Below are 18,980 nucleotides of genomic sequence, written 5' to 3'. Positions count from 1 at the left end.
CCGTATTTATCCGAAATAAATAAGCAAAATCGTTTAGAATTTGCTCGGTAGTATTTGGATTTTGACTGGAAAAAAGCTATATTTATGGACGAAAAGTTCGTTTAGGTCATCACAATACGGTAGGCTTTATTTATGGCGAAGAAATGCAACTCGATATGAAGAAAAAAATATTGTGCCAAATATGGAGTCTGGACACATATCTGTAAATATGTGGGGCTGGATGAGTGCTGCTGGACCTGGGGAACAGGTGTGGATAGCAGGACGCGCTACAGCTGCTCATTATGTGCAAGTGCTGCAAGAAACCATGTTACCAACTGTGCGGTGTATTTATCCGATTGATGATATGCCAACAATATCATTTGTGCAAGATAACTTCCCTGTGCATCAAGTCCATATAGTGCGTGAAAGGTTCTGCCAGTTTATATTAAAACTACTTATTACTTAGATAGTATTTTAAGGACAGCTTCAATATCTTTTCTTTATGAAAACGAATAATTAAGCTGTAACCTTAATAACAGGACATAAGTAGATGATACAATTAGTGTAATATGCTGTATGTATAGCTTTATATAATCATCAATATGTAAACAAAACTATAGGTAAACTGTTACAATAAAATTTACTAATTTTAATTATTGAATGTTTTATTTTGCTCCCTCTTGTTTAAAATTTCTTGCTGATTTCCGTGTTTGAAGACACGGGTATTGTAATTCTTAGATATCAGTTAGTTAGTTAGTCAGTTACTTAGTTCAAATGGCACCTTGAAACATTAAAAATTGACAGTAACACAATTTTTTTTTATAGACAAAAAAAATCGTTGAATAACTTTGGAATCCAAGTAACGCTAGTAACTAGAACAAGCGAGTGTGAGCAAGCGAGATTATCTAATACATATATCTTAGATCTCACTTGCTCACACGAAGTAATAAAATTGCTACCCAATAACTTTCAAAGGAACCACTACCTATGTTAGGGTCGTGTGCAGACAAACATTCAACCTTATTGAAATGACATAAGTCTGGCAGTCGCAGGCTTCCCTCTATAGGCAAATCTTATGCAAATAATGAGAGACGACGATATCTTGATCGACAATTATCGGGCCCAGTTCGGCCATCGTTAATTACCGTCTCTTTCTGTTTTGTTATGTTATATGTCATAGAATAATAAACTCTTTTACTTAGTAATCATTGGTATTAAAGACCGTATTCATTTGAAGGAATATTTATTCTTTTTAAATATGCATGTGTGTGTGTATCTAGTGGAACCACAGTGCACGCTATTTTAACCCGTAAGAATTTTAAAACTATGACTGCAGATATGAACGCGATCGTACAAACGGTACGTAAATACTTACAATGACAAAAGAGCTTTGCAGGTATGCGGGTAAGTTTACTTCTATTATTAAAGGTGGTAGAGATAATATTGGGAGTAATTTAAATATTTTAATGTACCTATATTATACCCAAATGATGGAAGCCTAACCAAACTCAATCCACTAAAACCAAATCCGTAATAGAACCATTACAAATTCATTATCTAGGTTTTAGTTTTTAGTGTTCGGAATTAATGCGATAGCTATAAACTTAAATATCATTTAAATTAATGTTTTTCTCCTCTTTTCATATGTGAAAATATTGGATAAACATTTTTGTACTTTTATTATAGAAGCGATAAATATAAGTACTTATAAATAACTAGCGGCCCGCCCCGGCTTCGCACGGGTGGACATATTTTTGTGTTTTATATTTTGAAATAAACAAAGAGTAAAAACAAATTTATGCCTATGTCACTTTTGAAAGTCTATTCTATATTTGTGCCAAATTTTATCAAAATCGGACCAGTAGTTTTTGAGTTTATTCCACACAAACACACAAAAATACAAATCTTTCCTCTTTATTATTAGTGTGGATAGTGTGGATGGATGTGGATTATAATTACAAAAGAAACACAACAAAATAAACTCAGGTAACAACCACATTTGCTTATAACTAAAGACAAACATAAACCTAGTGTATACCTTGATAAAATGGTCCGAGCTTAGCCAGTAGCATAACATGTTTATTTAACTACATGCGCAGATTATATTAGTGTTTGACTAAGGTATGACCAAAGGTATAGCCGTATATATAACAGTAAAACATCTAGGAACATCCCTGTCTGATGAATGAAATACATCTATCTGCTCTCCGTTCACCATTCGTTTGTGATTGCCAGAAATACCCACGTGGGCCAAGATTCAAATTAAGAGTAATTTAAATAGATGCATGGTTTCAATAAATAAAAGATATTGATACTCTTTATATATCTCTTTATATTTCCATTGTTATTATTTATAGATACGTTTATATTTTCACAATGATTAAAACAAATGCGTCTAAATTATAAGATCAAACGATCGAACGATCATTTCATTTTCTTTCAAAGTAATAATTTGACAAAAATATGCTCTTTAAAAATATTGAAAATAATTAATCGATCATATAAAAAAGATGAAAACTTATACAAGCTTGATATTCACGTTACGCTACAGTTCTTACGCGCAACACAAATTGTAGCGTTGGAATTCGATATAAATTGACGTGGCAATAATATATGTGAGACGCGATTTTAAGCCACATCGGTAACTAAACGTGAATATCGTTTGTTGCTTTGGCCGTCTTCAGCGCTCCGGCGCAGTGAGCTCATCGTGAAGGTGTCTGTGAGGAGTGAAGCACTTGTGACAAAGTATCATGTAGTGCTGAAAACAAAAATAAAAATCAATTAAGTTTGATATTTCAAAATGTCTTGTCAATGAAATTTCAACAACAGAATTGTTAAAAATTAACAATTCTTAGCTACATTATGAGCCGTTTACCTCATAGCTACTTACAAGAGACATTTGCCTTAATTACCACTTCATATCACTCAAAGGTATAATAATATATATATATATATATATATACGGGACAAATTACACTGATTGAGTTAGCCTCGAAGTAAGTTCGAAACTTGTGTTACGAGATACTAACTCAACGATACTATATTTTATAATAAATACTTATATAGATAAACATCCAAGACCCAGGACAATCAGAAAAAGTTCTTTTCTCATCATGCCTTGACCGGGATTCGAACCCGGGACCTCCGGTGTCACAGACAAGCATACTACCGCTGAGCCACAGAGGCCGTCAAATATTTGTTCGCGCTAGGAATAGAGCCATGAACCCCAAGAAAAGACCATCACGATACGGAAGTAATAAAACTAAACATAAATTAAAAAAAAATAACTTAACTAAATAAAATATGTATTTACCATATTATACTGTGAACGAAGCAGATCCATGGCAGTGTCGAAGCTGTTCGCAGTTCTTACTCCATGTTTCTCCATAAGTGCTACGCAGCGTATCGCTAACTCTTCTAGTTCTATAAGAGTGTTGGGTATTTTATTCTTCATTTCTTCCCGTTTTCTCCCAAATCGATGTCCCCAGGGTCGGCGATATGTAGTTAAATTCTGGTTACGTGGAGGCGGAAGTCTTTCCCTGGGCGGTGCCACCGGACCTTCCTCCTCAGGCTGTGGTAACTTCACCATTTTCACTGTGATGTTGACACGATTGCTATCCTCGACATACTGTGTGACAAATCCAAAAGTACAGCTTTTAATACCTTTGAGTCATTAACTTATTCTTTTCATAACTAGGTGCACCTAATGACTTTTACAACACTTACCTGATAAATAATAATAAGAAATTGGTTAGCCATAAAAGCAAAAGAGGAGTAATAGGGATGAATCACCAACAACAGGACACAGGTAGTTCAAAAACAAAGATCCCAATAAATGCCTGGTCCCTTCCCAAGTTTTATGTAGAATCATGAATACTTTTCTGTTTATCTTATCTAAGATTTCAACATTTTCGATTCCACTCACACTTCGTGTGGGATAAAAACAGCTATGGAGTCATAAACCTGGCCTAATTTAAAATTAATAGTACTTATATAGATACTATATGTAGTAACTTTTTTGCGAGGAATTTACAAAAACAAATGTTTCTCTCGCATACTATCGGTAGGTATATTTAAATCGAAAAGAGTAATCAAGATCAAATGAAGAAATAATAGGTACCTAATTAAAATTAGAAGCTTCAAAAATTCAATTTCTGGAAGAAAGACTGCCTTATTTTTAATTTCTATGTTTCAATAGGTCCACTCTCTTATTTTGTTCAATCATTTTGTTGTCATTCGTAAAAGAAATGTTTAATATCGGTTGGGCCCGTTACATTGATTGAACAGCGAGATTCAATTTTAAATGGGTTAAGTGTTCAATAAGTTTGAAGCAATCAAAATCTTTGTCAGCTTATTCATACCATTCCTAGAAATTTCATGCCTCATTTTAGGGTTTATTAAGTATCTATTTAATTATTCGATTGTTTTTATCAAATAATATTTATCACCATTTTGACATTTTTATTCCGGTTTTACTCTTTTTGGCCATGATTCGTTTTAACTCTTAGGCCCAGTTGACCCTATTCAAATCTAAATACGTGAAGTCAATAATACAAAGAAATAAGGTACGTAAAAAAAAAACAGTATCCCTTGTGAATCAATGTACCTACTCAGACGCCGTTTTTTATAATGGCTCCAATAAAATACCTATAGGTGGGTTCTTCTTTTGATTTCGTCCAACTATTTCCTTTAATGTGTTAATAAAGCTGACCCTTAATAAATCTGTCTTGGTTCAGTACCTAATTTAAAAAGTAGGTACGATAAATATGGAAGAGCGTGCCACCAAAACGAACTCTGCGCACTAACGATTGTCAGAAAAAATGTATAAATTAAAATTACAAACCTATAGTAGTTGAGAATGGATGTTATTTAGAAAGTTAACAAATATCAGTATAAGTACTTAGTTGCTAATTATAGCTATTAGTATAATCACCTAAGTAGCTATATCATTAAGTACATTAACTAAATTATGAATAATTCGCATGCCTTAAGTTAAAATAATTAATTTTTAAATACGTAACTTATTATATTTAATATCTATTAATTTTTAAATAAAAGAGGACACTGACTTTTTTTATTTAGATATATTTTTTTTATTTTTCCTAAGGGACGTCCTACTTGTCCTACTCACACATGCCGTGTGGTTCTCGGCACCAATAAAAAAAAGACTAGGACCACTCCTTCGTCGTAAAAGGCGACTAAGACAAAGGCTTATAAATTTACATACATACATAAAATCACGCCTCTTTCCCGGAGGGGTAGGCAGAGACTACCTCTTTCCACTTGCCACGATGTCTGCATATTTCATTCGCTTCATCCACATTCATAACTCTCTTCATGCAAGCTCGGCGGTTTCGGGTACTTTTGACCTGACCCTTTACCAGGACGTCCTTAATTTGATCAAGATACGTTCGTCTAGGTCTTCCCACTCCGACCTTTCCCTCCACACCCTCCATGTATGTATATCTGCTTAGTCAAACTGTTTTCATTCATCCTCTCCACATGACCGAACCATCTCAACATATAACAACAATACAACTTTTCTATTCCTGTAACTAGGTACATCTTCTTTCACATCACAACATTCTCTTATCACGCTGTTCCTTATCCGGTCACTCAATTTCACACCCAACATACTCCTTAACGCTCTCATTTCCACTGCATTTATTCTGCTTTCGTGCTTCTTTTGCCATACCCAACTTTCACTCCCATACATTAATGTCGGGACCAACACGCCCCTATGCACAGCCAGTCGAGCCTTTTTGGATAGTTTCTGAGTGCTCATAAAGGCATGCCAAGCTCCATTCACCATGTTCCCCGCGTTCACTCTCCTTTCAATATCACTACCACACTTGCCATCTGATGTAAACTTTGATCCTAGATATACAAACTCTTTCAATTTTTTCTCCTCCAATCAAAATATTACATGCTGTCATTTCTTTCTCCATTTCAAAAACCAGTGTTTTAGTTTTACTTACGTTCACTTTCATTCCTTTCTCTTTTAATACTTCATGCATACAGTTTACCATCTCAACACTGTCATAGGCCTTTTCCAATAATATATTATTATTGGAAATTGGGCTTATAAATTTGGGATTCTTATTTTAGGCAATGGGCTAGCAACCTGTCACTATATGAATCAAACCAAAAAGCTGAACGTGGCCCATCAGTCTTTTCAAGACTGTTGGGTCTGTCTACCCCGCAAGGGATATAGACGTGACTATATGAATGAATGAATGAACGTCCTTCTTGTTACAATATCTGCAAGACGAGATTGTAGTGGGTTTTTAAATTCTATAGAAAATTTCACAGCTTATTCGTATTTCGTTCTTTTGTATTTGTGATTTAACGAACATGTGAGGGAACAAAATATTGCAAATTGTATTAAATATCAGTAGGTAAAGTAATGAAGACATGGGCAAAATTACTTATGCGATAAATTTCCTTGAAAAATTTTCTTCTCTAAGTAAGTACTTTGTTTCCGCGATGGGCTAGCAACCTGTTATTATCTTACCTGTTAGAATATACAATTTGAAAATATTCCACTTTACAATAGAACCACTCACCCCATCTCTTTCCCATGGATGTCGTAAAAGGCGACTAAGGGAAACTAAGGCTAATTGAGACCTTTGAGTCTTTTCAATCATAACTACTATGTCTATACCGAAGAGGATACCGACGTTATGGGTGTATATGTGTCTAAATGTACATACTTATTTGGGCACAAAGTTTGCCTCGGGCGGATGACAAAGACGGATTTGGCCCACAAAGAGGCGGCATTACCCGGCTCTGGGAGTAATCCGGATAAACCGGCCAATTATAATACTTATCCTGTCGGTATTTCATCCCAATACTGAAGTTTATCCCGAAATTGGTCCAGCTATTGTAAACAATAAAAATAATTCTCTATTAGCTAGCTCGTACACATATAGGTAGGTACGAAAAGAAGATGTTTTGAGTAAAATTTTTGAAAACTCCGTTTTAACAGTTTAGTTTCTTACTTAAATGTTATGGCTTAGCAGCTTAGTTAAATAATTTAGTTTACGCGCACATTTTTCAAAAATAAAATAATTAGGATAAAATACCTCATTTGAATATAATTAGACAAGTACTTAACTTGTTTGTCTTTTCATATTTTTTACAAAACAATAGAATAGACCTAAGTTTGTAGAAACAGAATAAACGCGTACTCTAAAGGTACTAATAATTACATTTTCTATTATTATATATCTATGGACATTTCGGCCGCTCCCAATAGTACTGCGAACAGCTAACACTACTTTATATCTGTACGAGTATTAAGTCGGAATTTTTAGTTGATATATATTAAACTAACTTATCTCATGTAAGTACCCACTAAAAATGAATTAATTGATTGGCAAAATGTCACATTTTTCTATTACAATTCCTAAACTACAAAATATTTAAAAATATACATATTATTTTAATTTGGACCCCTTGGTAGGTTTCTCATCACGCAGGCGGCATTCCCATGTGCTCTTAAAAAAATGAATAGCTCTCGCTGAAAATTGACATAAGTGTTAAGTAGATAATGACGTTGTATTATGTTGTAGGGATATTTGCAAATTGCTACGGGATCAAAGATACGGGCAAACGCTACTAAACAAACTTAGTCTGAAAGCAAAGTTAGTGGAAATATTGAGATCGTGTATTCAAAACAAAGCTGTTTGCTTTCAAAGTTAGTTAGAGGGCAAGTATAATATTGACATCAAGCGGAAGTCAGGACACCGATACGGCGATAGACTAATGAATTTTCTCCTAAACGAGTTACCATCGAGCTGATCAAACTGCTGATATGAAATGTTGGTTGTTAGGTACGACACGCAACTTCTGCGTGAATATTAAATGTGATATCGGTGGTAATAAATCAATCTGCTATTATGCGTGTCGATATCGTCAAGCTACCGAAATGGGCCCTTGATGGTATAAAATTACTTATTAATTTAATCATGATATGTTACAACGCAAATGTGACGATATGGTCGAGGACGTCCTGGATAAAGGTCAGGTCAAGAGTATCCTAAACCAACGAACTGGCACTTCGTGAGTTATAATGGATGTAGGTAGTAGAGTACCTACCTATAGTAAATTTCTTTAGGTACCTACTGAAATCTAGTCTCTACATGCCCCTTTGCGAAAGGTGCGTGGATTATGTAGGTATGCATATATGTGCATGTTACAATATATGATAACTAGGAATACCTAATTTCTTACAAATAAGTAATAAAAAATTCTATAATTATGTTAACTTCACGGCTAAATACGTTTTATGTGATGATTGATAAAATACCTAAACATACTGCCATAGTACTATAATAATAATAACCTAAATAAATTATCAAGAAATCCATTACCCACATATACATACTTACATATAAACAAGTCTTTTTTCCCCCAATATATAAGTATTCGATAACATGATGCATGTTAGGAAAAACTTAGACTCTTTCAAAACAATAGGTGAATGTACTAGTAGGTAGATCACTGCGGAACAATTATAAGTTGTCGATCCCAGCACATCGGCTGGCTAGGGTAGGGAAATCATTTCTGATTAACTGTATAAGATTTTATAATAAATTACCAAAAAGTGTTTTTGAAATGAATGATAGAAAATTAAAAAAGTACATTAAAGATGAGCTTTCCATTAAAAAACATGAATGAATGTAGAACTGATTATGTTAAATGTTATGTTACATCTTGCGCCAAATAAAGATTTTTCTTTCTTTCTTTCCTACCCTAGCCAGCCGATGTGCTGGGATCGACAACTTATAAATGTTCCGCAGTGATCTACCTACTAGTTCATTCACCTATTGTTTTGAAAGAGTCTAAGATACATATACATTACCTACACTACGGAGGATTATATTAATGATAAACATGTGTGGCCCGAGCTTGACCTCTTAAATGCTTGTGCATTTTTGACATGGTGTTGACATAATTTGTACAATGTGTACATATTTTATTTTATCTTTACTTATTTGACGAAATATTCGTATTGACATTAATCAGTTCTACATTCATTCATGTTTTTTAATGTAAACAATGTGCATTCGTCACACACGACACGATTTATATTTAAGAGATCTATATTTTTAAATTGACGTCCGATGAAAATGCTGCAGTGTAGTTTGTTCCGCCGCTTCTTCTACACATGCGCTTTGGAAGCGGTAGTATTTACAATTTGATTTAAGTGATACATACATACATACATAAAATCACGCCTCTTTCCCGGAGGGGTAGGCAGAGACGATCTAAGTGACATGACATGAGTGAGTGATATGACGTCAATAAGTGATACCTTGTATCCAATTTTGAAAATAAATCTATTCTAAGTATTTTATTCTTTATCCGTTACAGATTACAGAGTAGACAGATCCAACAGTTTCCAAAGACTGAAACGATAAGATACCTACTTATTAAACTTTTTTGAATAACTGAATGACTGACAAACAAAGAAGGTAGATACAAAACTGAAATGCATGAATTAAGTTTCTTGGGCAGTTTAAAAGAGAAGGTATCTACTAAGAGGAAATTCCCAAGGGAACAGGAATTCCTTTGTGCAACTATCAATTAAAATCAATATTTTAAAATGGGTACATATCTGTGTATTTGATACAAAATACAATATTTCATAAGGAAATATACCTGTATTTAAATAAGTAGGTACTACATTTCTATAACCTATGTGCTTAACGAAAAAATATAAAACACGACTCTTTTCCGGAAGAAATCTTTCCAATTGCCACGATTCTTGTTAACTTGCATTTTCTCTTCATCCAAATTTATCATGCTCTTCATGCTAACTATTAGATAAAGATAGAATAGGTAAAATAACAGAATGTTCCTGATAGAATTCTTACCAAAATAAACATATCGTTCTCCACTTGAGGGACAAAATTAGTGCGACACGAACGATTTTAACGATATCATAAACTTCCATTCTTATAACACAGACATAAGCAGAGGAAGTTGATGATCTCGTAAATAAAAAGACAGGTCATACTTATCCATAAAAAAGACTTAGCAGACCGGCACAGATAAACCGTTTTTGTTACAGCTGTAAAAAAATTAATGTTCTTGTAACCAACCAACCAAACCCGCAACTATATTATCAACCAACCAAAGGAACAGATATAGAATGAATCAAGGAAAATGCCAAACAAGGCAAAGTACTTAGGTAGGTACCTATAGTGACATAAAATCACGGCTCTTTCCCAGATGGGATGAGGACGATCCATGCATACTTCTTTATCCACATTAATAAATTCTTTAGTTAATAAAAAAACGTAGGTATTATCTCGGCTGGCCGAGCTGTGCACAGCTTTCTTAGCTGCATGTTTTTCAATCTTATATGCATCGAGGTCTTCAGAAGATCTGGACAGTTGCCACATTTTGAAGAGGTCTTTCTTAACCTCCTCTACACTATTTCGTTCTATCTGACAATAAAACTTAGTCAATCTGACCTAAGTATTGGGCTCATTGCTATTGTTAGCGCATTTTTCTCACCGGCTGCTAAGAAGAGCTACTAGCACTTTGATGACAAGTCAGACAGCCTTCAACACTTAATTTGGCGACTGCAATGGTCAAATTCACGCGAATAACCATGACAAGAAGTCGGTGTTGTACGACTCTCACAGGATATGTCTTTACAGCGGACTACTTTTCTACAGAAAAGTCCTTAATTCAATACGAATCGGTTTGGGCAGCATGTCTGCCATTGTTTGATATAAATTCCTAGGCAGGTACATCTGCTTGTACGAGTAGTTTACTTCGTTCACCGTGACCTGTAGCATTGTGTATTTCAGGCACTCCTTCTGCCCCTGATACAGGGGCCGGGCGACACTCCTGCATACTTTTTAACGGCAGAAAAATATAAAAAATCAACTATGTCTGTATAAATTTCTTTGCTATATAGAAAATCGCTAAAAAGAATCTCTAAAGTAGTCTACGCCCCGTGTCTTGTCTATGCCACATTCCGCAATAGTGTTACTATCTTACCCCCGTGCCACTAAATTAAGCGCTTTTTTGACGTGATATTTAATTAAATTCATAATACACAACTCGCACACAAATAAGTTGTTAACTTTTAAGGTTCAGTCCTTTTTGACATATTCACAAATTTGTAAAACAAAAGAGTTTGCAAAGTCAACGTTCACGGTAAATAAACGCAAACAAACGGTTTTAAAAGTTATCGCAATACAGGCAAAAGATAATACAGGCAAAAAAAAATTTTTCGCCCTAAGTTTGATTGATACACCTCGCTTCGCTCGCTCGATCAATTATTTTCCACAATAGTTATTATATGTATTTATTTCCTGCCAATAAAAAAACCATTAGCCTTTAGCGTATGTACTATTTAGCAATATCTTGCCAATCTTAACCTATAATTATTAAAGGTTCAATTTAGCATTAGCGCACTTTCATCAAAGAGAGTTGGCAACATTGATGACTGACAGAACGGACGACAGCTCATCGTTATTATTTTCCTTATTTTCATTTCGATGATTTTTACTTACCCACTTTGTTTTTAAATATTTAATAAGTGTTTCGCTTAAATATTATCAAAATGTGGGACCCAACTCATGTGCAAGTTACTGTTCAAAGAGCGCGGGGGCTTCTGATTAAAGGTAAAAACGGTACAAATAACTGTTTTGTGACTATAGCCCTAGGTAAAGAAAAATTCCAAACTTCCGTTAAGCACAAAGCAACAGAAAATGTCGAGTGGTTAGAAGAGTGTGAGTTGCACATTCCCACACAAGGAAATACAGCAGAAATCGTTTTAAAGGTATGGGATGAAGATTTTGTAAAAGATCACTTATTAGGTCAAGTGTCGATTCCGTTAAAAGACCTCGATGTCTACGAACGACCAAGGAACCGTTGGTATCCTCTTCAGGGTAAAGCTGGAAAAGAAAAGGATAAAAAACGAGGTGAATTGGAGGTCAAAATTGGCTTCACAGTCAAAGAAGGAAGCCTTACTGATCTTAGTAAAAAAGAGAAACATAGATCTTCCTTGTCCAGCATTGCTCAAAATGTTGGAGGTAGTCTTATGAGTATTGGCAGTATCGAGAAACGTAAAAGTATTAAAAAGTTTGCGAAAAATTTGGGATCTAAAATGAACTTGAACAAGAAAGATAAAAAGAGTGACTCTTCCTCTCTCAGTGATAGCATAGGGAATCTGAAAGGCTCTGCAGTTTCCACTCCAGAGCACTACACTCCTAAGTCCTTTGAACCAAGATTTCCAGCTGAAGCAGACCCTGGAGTCATTAGTGAGGATGAAGATGAGTTTGCATTTGATGATTTATCACATAAAAGTTCTGCAAGTTCACTTAATGTACACACTTTACCAAGAGGACATAAATATACACCTTCACCTGTAAATGCCTCACTAGAGAATCTGGGTGGAGGAGAATTTCTAAGAAGGTCTACTAGTAGTAACTTAGCAAACCCTGAAAAAACTGTGCCCCAGAAACCAGTTCGATTGAATCTGGATTCATTTACTCCAGCTCAACTCCCAACTCAAATTATAGATAAAAACGATGAATGGTCCCAAAAATTATATCCTCGATCAAAATCTAATAGTCAAACACTTATTGATAAGGAGAAATCGTCAAGCCTTGAGAGAAACAATAAACTTGATAGTCCCAGTTCTTTGAAGGAGAAACCAAGTCCAAAATTCTTTAAAAAATTTGGTAGTAGTAATAAACCCAAAAAGTTACTAGAGGAGCGTATCATTGTCGGAGAGGAAAACATTGTTGAAGAAGATTCTGGGAATCCAGCTTACAGTAGTATTCCAAAAACAGTTGTAGAACAGTTTGATGGAAAATCACGAGAAGATCTTATTGTACTCATCTACAATCTGCAGAAAGATGCAGAAGCAGAAAAAAAGAAGAACAAAGATCTTGAAAACTATTTAGATGACCTGCTGTTAAGGGTGATGGAAACAACTCCAAGAATTTTGCAGAATCCTTATGTAAGAAATAACAGCATGCATATAAGAAATAAGTAGGTAGCTCATTGGACAGATGTTACATAAACAAGTATTCCTACTTACCTGATTATAATAAAATCAAAATTATGGTGGCTCTTTACAATGTAATTATTTTTTTATAATTGCTTTTTCCTTCACTGCATGAATCTCAAATTTTCATGAAATGAGATGACAACTGTATTGAAATACAGATTTGTAGGAAGGGCCTAAAAAACACAATATTAATTTTCTGTTTAATTTCCATTGTTTGGAAAATGTTAAAACAAATTTTCCTTGAATTTACCATATTAAGACTTGTTTTACCATTATAATCCATATCACATCAGAATATTAAAATCGGTGGTGAAAGCAGCAATGGAGGAACTAAGAAGTCCCAATGTAGAACTTGCATATTCGGATTGCACTTTCACTGCTTCCTCTTGTCTTGTCATATTTGAAACTTGTGCCTTAGTATGTATCTGTGATATAAATTGGTCAATATAGAACAATAATTAATTAAAATAAATTTTGGCATTCAAAACTTTCCATTTCATGTTTATGCAATCAGAAGATTATTAAACCAGATTTGAAGATAACTTTTTTCATGTTTGTGTATTTGTATAATGAATATAGATAAAGCAAAACCTGTTTATGTTTTGTTTAATGCTGAATCTATTCATTGTTAATTTTTCTGTGCCAAATTTTCTATAAAAATATCATACTGCAATGTTTCAGTATAAATACATGCATAATTTACCTTTTTTCATTTGTAATTACTATTCTAATAAAAATAATGCTTAAAGTCTAATAATTGAATGAAGATATTATCTCTCCAACAAGACACTTGTGTTGATTATTAGTATGATTGTGGTATGACTCACAACACACATTGTAAAGAAGTGGTGACTAAGAATCTTATTATCATTAGAGTAGGTATAATAAACTTCCATCCAAACCCTTGGATTAAAATTTTAAATGTTCAAATAATATCTGTCCAAATATTTCAAGTTAATGTTAATGAAGAATACAAAGTTATATAAAAACCATTTTTGTTGAGTTCAATCATTTGTTGTGATGTTGTTATCATATTATTATTTAAATGTCTGGTTAGTGCAAAAATATTTACTATCCCTTATAAGTATGCCAATGTGCAATATTTTTAAGTGAATAAAATATTCCATTTATGTTAATGTTAAGTAATAAGTATATAAAAAGGTTAAGTTAATATGAACAAAAATTTTAACACAAATTAAGATTTTTCAAAATTTAATCGACTAATATCAGAATGTGTCATAAATATCCTTCAGTAGAAATAATAATTCAAAAAATTTTACATAAGTTTTCATAATTATTTAATACATAGTTAAAATACCAACTGATCAAAATAGGGTTGTATGATGTTGCTGCAATATTGTTTCAGTATTATTACATCACTTAAAATCCGTCACAGACTTATATGTACTTTTTAAGTGCTGCACACGCACGCAGCTGTAATATATATTTCTTTTGTCAAATAACATTTTAAATCATTTTATATTAGTATGGCAACTGGCATTTTGAACTATGCTACTATGCTGACCATCACATTATAGCATTATTTCCGTGTGTACAAGCCTTCCATCGATATTTTTTTTTATTACAGTATATTAATATATATTAAAGCTATGTGTGTGACGAGCTTAAGTACTTTTGCCTGCCCGCCTTATTTATAATGGGATTACAAATGATTTATTTAAAAAAAAGGATAGTATCCAGATATTTTTTTTATATTATATTAAAATAAACTACTTACTCTTAAGTTGATTAGTATTAATATAGTCTAAAGTTAAGAGAAATGTATGTTTATTATGGAAACTTATAATATTATTATAAAGGTATGAAGTAGATATATTCTAACAGAATGTGTAAACTAAATATTTCATTAAACCTGTTTGTTTGCTAAAATAAATATGAACGTAACATACAAAATTTCGTTTATATAACTATCACCGTAACTGCAAACTACAAAATTCAGCCTTAAATCGACGACCTTTAAAAGTAATTATTAGAAACTAGCTGTGGCCTGGGGCTTTGCTCTTGAAAATTTCGAAATATAAAGCACATATCTTATACCAGCTTATATACTACCCGTGTAATTTCACCGAAATTCGTTCAACCTGTCTCTATTTGAATCTCAATTCTATCATTAAGCCAAACAGCTGAACGTGGCCTATCAGTCCTTGCAAGACTGTTGGCTCTGTCTACCCCGTAAGGGATATAGACGTGATCATTTGTATGTATGTATTTTTGACTGTGAAAAAAACTAACACACCCATCCAACTTTCGCATTGATATTAATATCTTTCTTATATGCGTCTTGACTGGTGACATCAAAATTATTGCCTGTTAAGTTATACGGGAATTTATATATTTTATACATTGAATTGATACATTGATTTAAATTGTTACATATTTTGTATTTATTTTAAACAGATACCTATGAACGAATAGTATTACCTTAAGTCTTTTTGACATAATCGCGTCCTTATAATGTTCCAAGTTGACATCAACATACTCAGATGCGGACCAATCTAGAATTTACATTGTGCTGTACTTCTCTCTTGTACCTCACTCACATTTATTATTTGGCAATGGGGTTCGCAGAGTTTGGCAACTGTTCAAAGCATTAACTGCTTGTACCTAATTGTTATTTAATCATCATCTTTCTGGCATAAGTCGCGTCCTCACTTCTCCGACAAAAAAATCAGGGTCTTAGAATGACTGATTGGACTCCAGCCCCGTAGCATGGCACGCGCGACGCCGTTTATACATCACGAAAAACTATCGCTGTCCCGTTTCACGTCAGGTACAAGTCAAGTTTTCGAATGAAGCGATTCCCATCTGACTTCCGCAATCTGCAGGGGAACCTAACCGTAATAGCATAAAACTGAGTATGTAGGAAATATGATCAAATTAGCATTGTTAACATCACAATTATTGGTTAATCACGCGCAATTTTATCATTCGAGAATTTGGGGTGTCAATAAGTTTCATACTTTTATATATATACACATAAAAAAATCCATAGAGGTAGGCAGATACTTTCTTCTTGCGATAACATATAGCATAAGTATTTCATGCAATTCTAAATGTTTATGGAAATTTCAATTTAAATCCCGCACAGAAAAGAAGGGCATTAGTGGTACATAGATGGTAAACAATTTAAAAAGAATACCCTTCCATGGTGCTTACCTAGATTTGAAGCCATGTTACCTACCTGCCAATGCCCAGTACAAACTATGAAGAGAAAATAGAATCACTAATGTTTACATTATATTGCTTTTAAGCAATATAATGCGTGAAAGGGAATAATAAAACTGCACATTTTGAGTAAAAATGTATTTGTGACCATAAAATACAGTAAAAAACACCTATATTAAATAGAACATTACTTGTGGCGACGACTCTTCACTGGAGCAGGTGCAGGAACTGAGGAGGCGTAAGTTTTCTGAGACAGCTTATTCATGTAATAGATTGTGATAATAGAGAATATCAAGCTGAAACAAAGAATAATAAGAAATGCAATTGAGAATATGCTTTGATGCGAGAAAGAGATACAAATAGTCTTCAACTAGAGCTGTGGGATCGCAAATATTAACAAAGCAAATCTCATATTTCCTGTAATTCAATCTCCTCTGCTTTATCTCAAAGATAGACTTATTAACAAGTCTTATCAACATTCCTGTAAATCAAAGTTGCCTTTAAAATAATATGATAAATATGACATACCATGTAGTAAAGCAGATTCTGTGCACCATCCCAGCTGCTATTAATGATACAGCCATAGAAATAACTATTTCTGGAAGTTTCAATTGAAAATTTTTTCCAAATAATGCTGTCTCTAAATTCCCAACAGCCTGTAGTGTAAGATTAAGGAATAATTATAATACAAATATGATGCAGGAAAATATTCTTGGACAAGTATTTCCAATATCAGGCCTTAATAAATACTAGAACTCTGAATCCTTTCATATTCTATAATGAATATCATGAAACAAGTTAGAATTTGAATATTCAAATCATCAAAATGATTCTTAGTTACAATAATTCTTACGCAATAAATTATTGTTAGTTATTATACAGGTATTTTATTATGTACATTTTCCTTAATTTGATTAATACAGGTACATTATTCATTCTTTTCCATCAAACATATTAGGTACTAGCTGTGCCCGCAACATCGTCCGCGTGGAATAGTTATTTTGGGAATCTTTGAAGCCCTCAAGGAGGAATAAATTTACCTGTTTCCATTATTTCTTTACTCCTTATAGTCGCAGCATAATGTTATATAGCCTTAAGCCTTCCTCGGTCCTGATCCTGATCAATTCAACACAAAAAGAATTTTAAACCAGTAGTTACTTAGATTAGCACGTTCAAACAAACAAACTCTTCAGCTTTATAATATAAGTATAGATATGGTCAAAAGATTGATTGCCAGAAAATGCTATATTTAAACATAGTTTTCCATCAGGATCTCATTATCTTTGGGAAGATATTATTTGAAAGTTGAAGTAATTGAAGGATAAGTACCAGAAGACTGGTCCTATTATAACCTGCCAAAAACTATGTTTACATATATACATACATATGGTCACGTCTATATCCCTTGCGGGGTAGGCAGAGCCAATAGTCTTGAAAAGACTGAATGGCCACATTCAGCTATTTGGCTTAATGATAGAATTGAGATTCAAATAGTGACAGGTTGCTAGCCCATCGCCTAAAAAGAATCCCAAGTTTGTAAGCCTATCCCTTAGTCGCCTTTTACGACATCCATGGGAAAGAGATGGAGTGGTCCTATTCTTTTTTGTATTGGTGCCGGGAACCACACGGCCAATACATATATATATACATTACGATTGCGGCTCTTTTTCGAATGTGTTCACAAAAATACATATTTCTCCTTGCCACAATTCCTGTACTAATACTCTTTTTGTTAGGTATTACGTAAATAATATTTAAAAAGGATACAGTAATAAAGAACATGAACATGAGTGATCCCAGATAGCCACCGAATATTATTGTGATTGGCGATCGCACTAAAATTGGTTTATATAGCTGCATTAGCGAAAATATCAAAAGAGCCAGAATTGAAGACAAAACGAAAGAAGTACCACTGTTTACAGCTGAAAAAAGAAAAACAGTTCTGGTTACATACATTTTTTTCAAAAGACATTCACTACACAGTTAACAAAAAAATTACTGACCCATATTTTAAACTGTTATTATATTAATTTTATGTTTATTTAACAATAATTAAATCAAAGTTGAAAATAAATAGATACAGCACTAGCCGGTATATCGTATCGTAATGCCGCGTTGTCTTGTTTCTTAATCAATGTCAAGAAAGTCAATTAATGTCAGTATTGTCAGTCGAACTAAACTTTGGGCCCGTGTAGCGTGCAGACTTCGTCGCATGACCTAGGTCTGACCAATTGGATTGACCGACCGAAGACTAGCAACTAGTGGTCGATGGCATGCAAAGATATGAAAATTATTAAGTGATTTTTTGAGATATTTACAATTTTATAAAAATTTAAAGTATAATAAGAAAATTTTTCATAGAATATTCTGTTATCATAAATTCATTTACATACATACATATTGTCACGTCTATATCCCTTGCGGGGTAGACAGAGCCAACAGTCTTGAAAAGACTGAATGGCCACGTTCAGCTATTTGGCTTTATGATAGAATTGAGATTCAAATAGTGACAGGTTGCTAGCCTATCCCTTAGTCGCCTTTTACGACATCCATGGGAAAGAGATGGAGTGGTCCTATTCTTTTTTTCATTGGTGCCAGGAACCACACGTAAATTCATTTCTTGGATTATTGTTTCAACTTTCTCTGAAAATCAGTTCAAATAATTTCCTTATATAATTTTTTACTTAAAAAAACTATATAAGTAGAATTCTCTTAGAAAGAATACTGTTTAGATATATATGAAAATGAAAATTTAGAATGCAATCAATACGAT

At 33.6% G+C, this 18,980-nt stretch overlaps 3 protein-coding genes across 3 annotated transcripts; 1 reads left to right on the top strand and 2 right to left on the bottom strand.

Annotated features, from left to right (window-relative positions):
- Positions 1–2,528: 2,528 nt before the first annotated feature.
- Positions 2,529–3,721, bottom strand: LOC132903761 (uncharacterized). Its single transcript, XM_060952786.1, has 2 exons — positions 3,293–3,721; positions 2,529–2,737 (listed from the first exon to the last, which is right to left on the bottom strand). Exons 1-2 carry the CDS (start codon positions 3,566–3,568, stop codon positions 2,660–2,662), a joined length of 354 nt encoding a protein of 117 aa, XP_060808769.1. The 5' UTR covers positions 3,569–3,721; the 3' UTR covers positions 2,529–2,659.
- Positions 3,722–11,424: 7,703 nt separating this feature from the next.
- LOC106138204 (rab11 family-interacting protein 2) lies at positions 11,425–14,935 on the top strand. Its single transcript, XM_060950660.1, has one exon. It carries the CDS (start codon positions 11,567–11,569, stop codon positions 13,004–13,006), a length of 1,440 nt encoding a protein of 479 aa, XP_060806643.1. The 5' UTR covers positions 11,425–11,566; the 3' UTR covers positions 13,007–14,935.
- Positions 14,936–16,330: 1,395 nt separating this feature from the next.
- Positions 16,331–18,365, bottom strand: LOC106138182 (protein KRTCAP2 homolog). Its single transcript, XM_013339250.2, has 4 exons — positions 18,211–18,365; positions 17,975–18,129; positions 16,736–16,863; positions 16,331–16,503 (listed from the first exon to the last, which is right to left on the bottom strand). Exons 1-4 carry the CDS (start codon positions 18,212–18,214, stop codon positions 16,395–16,397), a joined length of 396 nt encoding a protein of 131 aa, XP_013194704.1. The 5' UTR covers positions 18,215–18,365; the 3' UTR covers positions 16,331–16,394.
- Positions 18,366–18,980: the final 615 nt, after the last annotated feature.

This window comes from Amyelois transitella, chromosome 3 (assembly GCF_032362555.1).
Source record: "Amyelois transitella isolate CPQ chromosome 3, ilAmyTran1.1, whole genome shotgun sequence".
Taxonomy (NCBI): Eukaryota; Metazoa; Arthropoda; class Insecta; order Lepidoptera; family Pyralidae; genus Amyelois; species Amyelois transitella.
Note: the sequence above shows the minus strand (reverse complement) of the source record. Positions and strands in the feature narration are given on the sequence as shown.